This window comes from Phlebotomus argentipes, unplaced genomic scaffold (genome assembly GCF_947086385.1).
Source record: "Phlebotomus argentipes unplaced genomic scaffold, Phlebotomus argentipes genome assembly contig_15, whole genome shotgun sequence".
Classification (NCBI taxonomy): Eukaryota; Metazoa; Arthropoda; class Insecta; order Diptera; family Psychodidae; genus Phlebotomus; species Phlebotomus argentipes.
In genome coordinates, this window is record NW_026776181.1 from 10,711,743 (window position 1) to 10,723,423 (window position 11,681).

Below are 11,681 nucleotides of genomic sequence, written 5' to 3' on the forward strand. Positions count from 1 at the left end.
CGAAGACGACAAGTGACAGCCGAAGAAAAGCGAAGTGATGAGAAATGGCCGACCGACGTCTTAAGTGGTTTTGTGGTTGTTGGAGTGGAAAAATGGTGTTTATTCTCCTGTTAGTCATCATTTCCCAGCTTTTCGCCACAAGTAAGTTCATCTTTAAGTCCTCGGGCTCATTTTCACATACAAATCTGTCCAGGAAGTGCAAGAAATGTCCAAAAATGTGGTGTAATAAGATTTGGTGTCTTGGTTGTTTTTGTCCTACAATCCACACACACCTCTTCTTTCTTCTTTTCCGTCTCGCGGACGAAAATAACACGGAAAAGAGCTATTTTGGAAGGCGACTCGCAGCCCGTCTCCTCTTATATCTTATCAGCGTCATGGGGACGCGCACTGATTAATTAGCTCCTCGACAGATACGCGAGAAAACTGCTTGTTTACACTTTCCGGACAAGGGGTTTCATGCCAAATGGGGGCGCCAGGGTGGAAGCTCGAGTCTACGGATACTCATACAGATAATGGGGAAACTGCCTCAGTATGTTATTAAAGTCAAATGCGCTCTCAAAATTGGAAATTAAACAAGGAATTTGATTGTTTACACTTCTTGTGACTTAAGAAGCTTCCCGGAAATCAAAGCTAAGAATCAAATGAGGCTTAAGCAAACCTGTAGAATACAAAGAAGTTTAGCACATATCGTAGAGATCCTTCCTGAATCATTCCTTACTCACTGTTGTTGCAAAGACTTTCGGAGCTGCAGGGAATACTTTAATCATTGAGAATGTCATCTAAATCTATGTCCTGAGGCGGAAGCAAGCATCTCAGGCCAGCCTGACAGATCCCTCAGATCCCAGTGGATATTTTCCCACCGTCCACAGTGGGCAAAAACTCGCTCCCGGTCTGCATAAATGTGCAGAGAATTCTCATGTCACATTCATGGTCGTCACGAGGAGGATCGAATTGATTGAATATGACGAAGATCGGTGGAATCTGGCGAGAAAGCCAAGTTGCACAGATATGGACAAGATTGGCGGTGGGCAGAGAAAAAAAGCCACCAGCCAGGCGATGTGCCGGAGATTATGCCACTGGAATTACTAATTGCATTTGAGCTTGGCTTTTTCCTTCATCTCACGTTCTTCCCATATGCGTGATTCAATTCCCGGCGCAACTGTTTTCCTTGGACGCACCACGGAATGCTCAAGAGTCCGGGCGAGTGATCTCTCTCTCTGGGGTGTGAGAAAGGCCGCCTAATTGGATTTATGGCACATCGCAATCGATAGCAATTTCCCAGAAAGTGCAGGCGAAGAAGAGTGTCAACAGTTGGAGACAAGATATCGCAGTGTCTTCTCTAGATACAATATCTCTTCCGACATCCTGTTTGTTTAGGCCGCAAACCATCATAAAATGCTCACCATTTGGTTGCCTCGGAGGATCACAGATAAATCCATCCTCAGAACACTCTATGAGTCCGAAATAGATCAGTAAAATACGGTATCAGCCTCAATTCTCATCATCAAAATTCCATTTTCAAATTTACAGTGCGAAGCAAAAAGACTGAGTCGAGTGCAAATACTTAGTGTACATATTTTTCTGCATATTAAATTTTTTAATCGACAGAGATTCATATTGAGATCTTCTAGTCAAGTCACTTTTTGAGAATTATAATTTGAAATTCACTTGACTCGTGTAAAATCTGCTGCACTGCACTGTTTATCGAGCATAAATTTTCGTGAATTGCTGAAACACTACAGAGAGATCACTCGAGACATTTGTAGAACGGTTCGAGAGATCATGTGCAAAAACTCGTCTCAATCAAGTCGGGGAATCAATAGGAAATTTACGATCGTTCACATCCGCAATCGTTGGAGAATTTCACACAACACATAACACACACACACGCACATTTTCCGGGTGAATCTCAGCTGTGTTTGTCAACCATGATCAGACACTAATTAGCGATTTTAATTGCATAATTTATGCTTGGGAATTACGAATGTTTTCACACGTTGAATGGTTATTAGATTTCGAGAAGAGCTCCGGGATGCGATTTGCGATCTGAAAATATTCCACAAGAAATGCCAGCAGACAGAAGAGTGCAAAAAGACTTGGAGAGCGAATGTATTTCTGTCTGGGTGTTATTTGGTCTTCTCTGCGTGAAAAATCATGGAAATATTTTTGATATCTGCTTAGGGTGATCTTGCCCTCAAGAGAGTGAAAGAGAATCTTAGGCAGAAGAGGAAAAAGGCGTAACGTAATAAATTTTCCCTGTTTTGCTCCGTCTTTGCCATATGATAATCAATGTGGAAGGCGCATAAGGTTCACCTTTCGTGCTCAAATTCAATATTCCTCAATGTTCAGTCGGGGAGATTTGTGTGATTTGCTGTGGTTTGGAGAAGGGGGAGCAGCGATGGGGGGCATCACGGGTGAAAAATAGAGAATAAGACTCTTGTGATCACCAGAAGTGATCATAAAGGAGAAGCATGGGGAATAAAGCGGGATGCAGAGGAGGAAAAATCTCTTTTAGCCTAAAAATTGGTTTTCAAAGTGAAAAACCTCCATAACGATCTCCATTGTCCATTGTCGATCTTCTCTCCTCTTCGCCCGTTTTGTTCTTTATTCGTGAACATAGGAAGATGGAGAAGAGGGAGAGATCAATGGAAAAAGAAGGCAAAAGACACTGTTGCTCACTCGCAACTGAGAAATTCGAGAAGGATAAAGATCTCTTCCAGACTCTCGCCTGAATGCTTGAATATATCGCCAAAAGAATATATGGTGGAGCGAAAGACGATTCTTACGCGTCCTTTTGTCGGGCAAAAAAGCACTACGTGTCATCACAAATTGGAATTGAATGCATTTCTCAGCGTCACATTGGCGAGAGATGTGGCTCACGGGATTTGGTGTTTGGAGGGCAGAAAAATGTGGAATTCATTAGTTTTGTCGCGGCTCCCGAGAGACGCTTTTTGTAGGTAATCCCGAAAAAAGGAGACGTGAAAGCGATAATAAGATTGGGCACGCAGGCATTCCGCACCGAATCGGGCCAGATTGCGCCGTGGAGTCGAGTTTCAGGCTTGCAATGGCATCAGCTTAAATGGGGCGGAATGTCACGTCTTGTCAGGGGACTTATAAAGTTTAGACTCAAAAAGTGGGAAAGATTTGGTTGAAAGTATTTCTCCAATTTCACCTCAAACACAAACAGGATCGCTTCTCCACGATTTAATGACTAATATATAAATGCAGCAATATTAAAAATGTGTTCTTTTGCGTATTTTATTGAATAAGCGAAAGGTTTTTTACGAGTTTTTTTGAACTCTAATTGCGTACGAAGCGGTTATAAAAAGTTTTTCATCTTAAATTTTTGGAAATAGGAACATTTTTCTTTGATAAAATTCCTGAGCGACCAAGTTTTTTTTGGTTTTAAAATTTATATCATTTGACTAAACTTAGAATCAACTTACCAAGCACAGAACAAGCCTATTTAATCTCTAATAGATTACGTCGCTCAAGTGAATGTTTGAGAATCTAAAACGCTCATTTGTCCAAAGCGTGATCTTCGACTTGAGAAGTGAATGATCTCCCAACAAAGCCCCGTGAAAGCCACAAAGTTGTACTGAAGATGAGTGTTTTTATCAGAATTTTATCGATATTTCATGTTGATTGTCAGGCGTTTTTTACGCCTCACCTCCAGAAAGACGCCTCAGTCCGCTGGGGAGCCGCAAAGAGACGTTGGAGAGGCTGAGAAGAGGGTATAGAAAAAAGAGAGAAGTTGGGTGTTACAAAAGGCAATCAGATTGAAATGTGGATACGTGCGGTGTGGGTAGGGGGGGCGAGATGCGGGCAAAAGGCGCGACCAAAAGGCAGACAATAACATTCTTAACACCTTAAAAGAAACACCAGGTTCTTTTGCCTTCTTTTCTGCATAAGCGATTTCCAATGAATTTCAATTTTTCTTCACACCATCCTCAAGCTGGGATCCTGGACACTCCATTGCTTTCATGGGTTCTTCTCTATTCCCTTTAGCCTTGTGTGCTGTCTCTCTTTTTTGCTCAGCATCTTACCTTTGGGTCGCTCATTGTATGATTTTTCGATGCAATGAACGATGAAGTGAGGAACAAAGGGATTTTGAGTCGGGGCAGAGATTTCAATGCACATGATTTTCTTTGGGGTTCTTTATGCCTTCAATAAAACTTCTCACTCCGAACTTATAAGGTTCTTCTCGATATTTATTGCTCGTGGTGTTATTCAACAATAAATTTTCATTACCTGCACACAGGGAATTTTTTCCTCCTTCTCTCTTCTCCATACACCTTTTCGCTTTGGTCGTACCCAAGCAGACAATATAGTATTTTATTATAATGTTCAACATGTGATTTTGGTTGAAGCGCAACTAATGTGGTGTGACATGAGAAGGAAGAAGGCAAGGTGTCTGATTTCATTCCTCGATTCTCAACTCGTTTTTTTCTCTCTCTCTCCATATTTCTTATATTATAGAAAGATTCTCAAAAGTCTCAGATTTTGGAAGATATAAATCCTCTCTTGGACACTGTTGTCATTGGTGACCATATCGAATGGATGTTGCTGTGAATATAGAGAAGATTAATTGCGATTTTAATTGAATGGAAGATCAAAGATCGAGACACGATTGAGAATTTATAATTTCACTTGATAATTCCCTCACTTGACATTCTATTCTCTGATCTGTGTGATCTTTAATCAATACGATGAGTCGCCATCAATTAATCATTTCAATTCACATCTGAGATTCTGCAAATTGTTGAGAATATTTACTGGTATTTTTCCAAGAATCTTTACTAACCTCAGAAGGTGAGCACTGATGTCATGTTTTTGGGATTCCCTTTGACAAGCACTGAATCTGTGGATAGCTAATGTATTCAAATTGTGGTGTAAAAATAATTGGATTCCCTTGGCAAGAGATGCATTCAACGAATTTCAATCCTGATGGATCTTTTCTTGTGCTTTTCATGGTGTCGCCAAAGGGTGATTAGGTTTGAGAAACCTGTTGATTCCTGCCACCTTTTCCCCCTTTTCGCGTGTGTGTGACACACGTGAATGTTTTCAATGCGTGCCATGCTACAAAGATGCAATTGTACAGTTGATGATAATTTGTATTCAAAAACAATCGCCTCTGTCCTCCTTTATTGGGGTGCAAAAGAACATGATGTTGCTGCGAAAATGAAGCAAAAGGAGAGACTGGCTACTTGAAAAGGGATTTCGAATGAGGTCTAGTTTGCGGCTGGAGTCCAGAAAGGAAGGTAGAGAGAGAGAAAGACAAGAATCATGTGGAGAAGAAGCACGAAAGAATTGTATGCCTTAAGAGTGTGTTGAGGAATTGTGTGATTTTTCTTGTGGCCTGAGCCTCTAAACTAAACAGTCTCACTCGAGCTTCCAATGGAAGTTGACTTGTTTTCGCTGCCGCTCACTTTTGACCAGTTTTCTGGGGGTAGAGAAGATGTGATGGAGAGCACTCTTGTGGGTTATTTTTAGTGAATCTTCTGCCTTTGACATCATCCTTGGCTCTGATCTTGAGTGAATTTGTGATAAGTGATAAAGAAATTTGATCTTGAGAGACACGCTAATGCTCAATCGTAAATCTTTCGTGTGATTTATCGCTGTTGAGGTGTTGCTACAAGACAAGACCCCCAATTGGAGGTCCCACAAATAGTAGAGAAATATTGATGAAATTTATGAGATTTTCTGGGGTTTGAGAAGAAAAAAGAGAGGTTGTTTGGGAGAAAAAGAAGTGAATTGAAACAGGTTTCAAGAGATTCAAAACCCCATGTGAAATAAAAGTGTGAAAATAAGAAGGAAAGAGAAGACTTTTTAAACACTCCTATTGAAGAATCTTCAGCGTGGTTTTTTGTGGGACACACATATATAATATTTGGTGGCTTAGAGACCAGCAGGAAAGATCTTCTCTCGAGTGAGTGAGTGAGTGAGAGAGACCTTTTATATTTTGAGTAAAAATCTCCGTATAGTGCGCAAACATTTGTGAAACCCAGACATGGCGCCAAAATCGAGAAAGAAGAAGGCACATGGTAAATATTCATATAACCAAAATGAAAACACATTTCTCGTTATTTTTTTATTACTTTTTCTCCACCCGAAACTTCTTTTTCAAACCGTTTGAACACTGTATGAAGTCGGTTTTTTCATGGGTGTGGAAGACATAGGAAAAACTTCAATGGTCAGTGAACGAGATAAATTAGTGAAGAGAAAATCACGAAGAATGTCCCTTAAAGAGACAAGATCACTCGTTTTAAATAAATGAAGAAAGCCGAATAAAATATGGTTTCCAAAAGTGCAGAGGCGCGCTGTGATGGAAAATTATGGGATAGAATTTCCAAAGAGGTGCCCACACACTTTAAAGCGTTTACTAATGATTGGGGAATGATTGAGAAGAGGTGGAAGATCATCAAATTGAATTATAATTTTGGGTGCTACTTGATTACAAAGCGGCAAACAAGACAAATTACATCCGCATCGTGTGTCTCGATTAAATTACAATAATATGAAGAGTTTAACTCCTTTATTATATCGCACTTTTTTCTTCTGTCGCTCATTCAGCACTTTTCCATCCACTCGTGAGATCATTTACGCTTAACGGAGGCTGAATGGGAGAAGGAAAAGAGTGTGTAGTGAATTGGTGGGATGGCAAGAGACTTTGTAGAGTGCTTATTAAAGCAGTTGCTTAGAAACTAGAAAATTCATATTCTGGGTTATGTTGCTGAAAATATTTGTATTTATAATGACTATTTGGTTTTATTTGCAAATTTGCCATTGAGATTGTATATTTTTACAATCTGCAATAAATTAAGAAAAGAAATGTTACAATTTTTTATAACACACAGACAATTATTACGGTGAGATTGATTACACAACTGCTTCTCAACGCACGTGTTAGAGCACGATATTCTCGAAATAATAATACCCCTATTAATATTCAGTGGCAATTAGAAGGTGAACAAGTTGGCATTTTTGCCGACACTTCTACTCCAAATCGTTTAGTTACCCCTCGCTATTCCATACACTCTTAACTGCTTACGTTGGCTTGTCTGAATGATTTTCGATGCAATTTTTCATGCAGCGCACCTTGTATGACAAAATGCATAAATTACCAAAGTGATTGACACTTTCTTGTGCAATGGCACAGTCCCTGCTGAAAATATTCCACTCACCGCAGACTATTTTTGGCCTCAACCTCCATCCCGCGCGTTGTGTGCTTCCCAAAAATAGCACCGAGAAGAGGAAAAAAAAAACGAGGAGAAGGCACGGATGATAAATAAAAGCTGAGAAATGATCAGTGATATGTTTTGAATACTGTCTTGTTATTAATTATTCTAAAAGTGTTTTTGGAGATCTTCTCATATTAGTCTTGCTAACGCGCGCTGAACGGTATAAAAGAGCTTTGGGAAGACGAAGAAAAAAAGGCCAAGGAGAAGTAATGTGAATTTATGTGAAAATAAAATCTTTATAGGCTTTTCGCGAAAATTTATTGTAATATCCCCGCAGCATAAGTCATAAAGTTGTGGGAAAATTGATTATTCAATTAGATTAAGTGATTAAATGGGGAGCAGATGAGAAGTGTTCGAGGAAACCACTAAAGCGAATGGTAAACTACCTGAAAAGTGTCTCAAAAGACAGTTTAAGTGTCTGTTTATGGTTACAGGCAGACGGAAAATGCCATGGGATTAGTTTAATGGATTCTCTTGACCTTTCTTTGGGGTGATATTTTGCAAAAATAGTTTTCACTGTGCAAGTGTTATAGAAAATACCGCGTGGTTGTAATAATTCATCCAAAGACTGTAGTTTATCTATGGTTGATGAATGTGCATAGGAGTTTTCTTGCATAGAGAATTTCTGTGTGGGGTGCACAAGAAGGTGGAGATTGGAGAGGAGGGAAAAGAAAATAAATAGCGCAATGCATAATTGTAATGTATGCTTTATGTAGTAACGGGCGAAGGAAAAATATACACACATGGTTTTTGTGTATTTTTTCCCGCCCAAAGCACCACTGCCTTCCTATTTGTAGTGGAGATTACATTGGAGGTGTTTAGGAGTTTCTTCAATTAATATAAACATCCGATTCATCTCGCCTTTCTCTGTTGCCCACTAATAATATTTTGACTGTGGAGGGGAAGTTTTACTTGTGAGTGAAAGAGAGGTGGATAATTTCTCTTTTTCTCTAGATATTTACTTTATCTCCAATACCAACAGCGTTTGATATTTATTTTTATTTAATTTGGGGCATCAAAATAAATGCTCTCACAGATTGTACACATTGCCAATTACAATTTCAAATTTACATTCGTCTTATTTGCAGCGAAAGGACTTCAGTGCTACTGCGAAGGACATTGTCCGGACTTCAGGAACAATGGCACATGCGAGGCTCGTCCTGGTGGATCCTGCTTCAGTGTGGTGAAGAGTTACAGAGATGAGAATCATGAGTTGGTGTCTGAGTTTGCCTTCGGATGCATGTCACCCGAGCAAAGTGGGGGACTTCTGCAGGTAATTTGGCGCCTCTTAATCTTATCGGGCAAATTTTTATTAATTTTCATTTCTATTCTGAGTGACTGCTAAAGATATTGAGCGCGTTCAAAGAGTGGTTTTATGGATCAATATTAGTTGTAATTGACAATTTTATCAAGCCTTCACTCACTTTCCGTATATCAATGCGACACCTTTGTGAGTTTATCGTATGAGAAAATTAAACATTTCTCAAGCGTGGATGTCAATATATGTTGAATTTTACAATGAGCACAGGGTGTACAGTAACTATCGAATCAACACATACTTTGCGATGAGAACAATGAAATTGAATGGCGAATTGGCTTGAAAGACTGTTCTCAAATCGCACAAATTTGCCGCGATCAGCAATATCTTTCATACGCGCGTGCACCCTGTGAATCTCTCAGTGCAACTTTTCCGAATATAGAGAATTTATGCATTTATCTTCTGTGCCAAAAATGGTATTTATGCAGAAAACAACCCACCGATTCCCTTCTCTTTCTCTGCAGTGCAAAGTGGCCACAGCAGCACATCTGCATGGAACGAATATCCTTTGCTGTGATCATGAGGACTTTTGCAACAGGGATCTCATTCCCGAGGACACACCGCGAACAACAGAGCCTCCAATGCCAGTGGCTCCTGGTGCACAGATTCCCATATTCACTATTGTGATCCTGGTGAGCTCACTTGTGATGATGCTATTGCTTGTCATCCTGCTGGCGCTGTGCATTCTCCATCGGCGACGCGACAGGCGACGGAAGAAGCACTGTTTGGTAGAATCTTCATATGGAAATCAGATCTCACCGCATATATCTGATTTGGTGGTGGACCAGAGCTCTGGATCGGGAAGTGGATTGCCGTTGCTGGTGCAGAGGACCATTGCGAAGCAGGTGCAGATGTTGCACAGTGTTGGCAAAGGGCGATATGGCGAGGTTTGGTTGGCAAAGTGGCGCGACGAGAGGGTGGCGGTGAAGGTGTTCTTCACTACCGAGGAAGCCAGTTGGTTCCGTGAGACGGAAATCTATCAAACGGTACTGATGAGGCATGAGAACATCCTGGGATTCATTGCGGCTGACATCAAGGGAACGGGAAGTTGGACACAAATGCTGCTGATCACGGATTATCATGAAATGGGAAGTTTGCATGATTTCCTACAGCGAAAGGTTTTGAATACGGAAATGTTGCGCAATTTGGCTCTGTCGCTGGCCTCAGGAATCGCTCATCTGCACACTCACATCCTTGGCACGCCTGGGAAGCCCGCAATTTCCCATCGGGATATAAAGAGCAAGAATATCCTCGTGAAGCGCAATGGACAGTGTGCGATCGCTGACTTCGGACTGGCCGTAATGTACAACAGCGAATTGGATGAGATTTGCATTGCGAAGAACACGAGGGTGGGAACGAGACGATACATGGCGCCGGAAGTGCTCAATCAGACGCTCAATGCAACGCAATTCGAGGCCTTCAAGATGGCAGACATGTACAGTGTTGGCCTGGTGTTTTGGGAGATGGCCAGGCGGTGTATCACCACAATTAAGGGCACGAAGAACACCACCTGCGAAGACTACGCCCTGCCTTATCATGATGTTGTGCCAAACGATCCGAGTTTCGAGGATATGCACGCTGTGGTGTGCGTGAAAGCCATCCGGCCACCTGTGCCGGCGCGCTGGCAAGACGAGGAGATCCTCAGCGTGTTGGCCAAGATCATGCAAGAGTGCTGGCACGCGAATCCCGCCGTGAGACTCACGGCGTTACGCGTGAAGAAGACCCTGTGCAAGCTTGAGGAGGACTTCAGCAGCATCAAGAAGTCCGATCAGTACTTTGTATAGTAAGTGAGTTCTCTCAGTGTTTGTATTTATAGTATTTAACTAATTGCTCTCTTACGATCTTTTTACAGGCTCTTTGGCAGCTATGTAGCTTAATACCCGAAGCTCCCCCGTCTTCCGGGAGAGAAAGACAGACAGACTTTGAGTGTCCCGGATGCATTTGATTGTGATTTTTCACAAGAAAAAACATCAAGAAAAACGTACTGATTTGCTGATGAAACAGCCTCCCCTCCTCGCTTCGATGTACAAATAATAATTTAACATCCAACCTTAATGTTCCTCGCAATGAGGAATGATGGCGATTTATTTAAGGACAAATTACTCTTAGTCGATTAATTATATTAATTCACCCCTTGAATCCCCGCAACTAATTAACAGGAGTATAAATAGACATTAAGAAGAATTGATTTTAATAGAAAAGGGAATTACAATGATAGGCTTTTAGGGAGGGAAAAGAAAAGAAAATTGTTAAGAAATTGTACAGTCTTGTTTTGGGTGCTTCAAGTGTAGATTTCTCGTTGAATTTCGTCCATCAAGTCTTTTGTGAAGCGCGAATTTCACTCACAAATTGTTCAGAGAAGACAATAACATGCAAAAGAACTTTAAGTGCTTTAGCGACTTTCTGTGATGCTTCGTGTGAGAGAATGGCGCTTAAATAGATGACACAAAATCAGGAGAAGGAAACAATTCAGCGAGATATTAGAATAATATATTTTTATAGTGAAACTATATGACGCGAAAGAAACCTTATATACTTATAAGATGGTTTTACGATTGGCGTAGGATTTTAACTATGTTCTCTCCTTTAGATTTATTTACACAAGATGAAGAAATTGCCTATAATTATGAGACATGAGATATAATCGTATTAACTGACCTCTAGAATAGCAGTGAATAATTTGGAGATGAAGAAATAAAGTGGTAAGAAGAGATAAACAAGCAAATGTTTGGCCATTTGAGGGACACAGTGAAGAGCAGACATTTTTGGCGTCTCGCTAAGACAAACATCGGCGCTGAGATGAGAAAACAACCACTCGTGAGATTATATAAAATTCTGCCACAATAATCAAGAGATTGGTAACTAATTTGCGTCAGCAGACTTTTAAAAATAAATAAATCATATTCTGCGACATAGAAGAACCGCAGGGGCGGGGAAGTGTGACAATTTTGTGGATCTACGACGCCAGGAATTGACACCAGATAGAGTGTGTCAGTGAGAATGCAATCGTAAGTACGAATGGTGTCTCAATTAAATTCACTATTCTTGATTGCTTCGGTGAGACCGTTTCTCTGGCCAGAGAATTGATGGCAGGATAAAAGTACATTTATTAAACTATGAAA

General features: G+C 40.7%; 1 protein-coding gene and 1 long non-coding RNA gene across 3 annotated transcripts; one reads left to right on the forward strand and one right to left on the reverse strand.

The window, feature by feature from the left end:
* Nucleotides 1-15: 15 nt before the first annotated feature.
* LOC132262657 (bone morphogenetic protein receptor type-1B) lies at nt 16-11,279 on the forward strand. 2 transcript variants are annotated; one of them, XM_059761993.1, is made up of 4 exons: nt 16-141; nt 8,330-8,514; nt 9,024-10,346; nt 10,412-11,279. In XM_059761993.1, the coding sequence occupies exons 1-3, from the start codon at nt 45-47 to the stop codon at nt 10,341-10,343; spliced, it is 1,602 nt and encodes a 533-aa protein (XP_059617976.1). In that variant the 5' UTR covers nt 16-44; the 3' UTR covers nt 10,344-10,346; nt 10,412-11,279. The 2 variants fall into 2 exon arrangements, with proteins under 2 accessions (XP_059617976.1, XP_059617975.1); XM_059761992.1 differs by having other exon boundaries at nt 9,024-10,342.
* Nucleotides 4,191-5,042, reverse strand: LOC132262663 (uncharacterized). The gene is made up of 2 exons (XR_009468463.1): nt 4,667-5,042; nt 4,191-4,566 (listed from the first exon to the last, which is right to left on the reverse strand). It is a non-coding gene; the product is annotated as an uncharacterized LOC132262663 (long non-coding RNA).
* Nucleotides 11,280-11,681: the final 402 nt, after the last annotated feature.

Coding starts and splice junctions, on each gene's coding strand:
- LOC132262657 (XM_059761993.1), top strand. CDS start 45: ATGGCCGACCGACGTCTTAAGTGGTTTTGTGGTTGTTGGAGTGGAAAA. Junction 142..8,329: donor TTCCCAGCTTTTCGCCACAA/GTAAGTTCATCT, acceptor TCTTATTTGCAG/CGAAAGGACTTCAGTGCTAC. Junction 8,515..9,023: donor AAAGTGGGGGACTTCTGCAG/GTAATTTGGCGC, acceptor CTTTCTCTGCAG/TGCAAAGTGGCCACAGCAGC.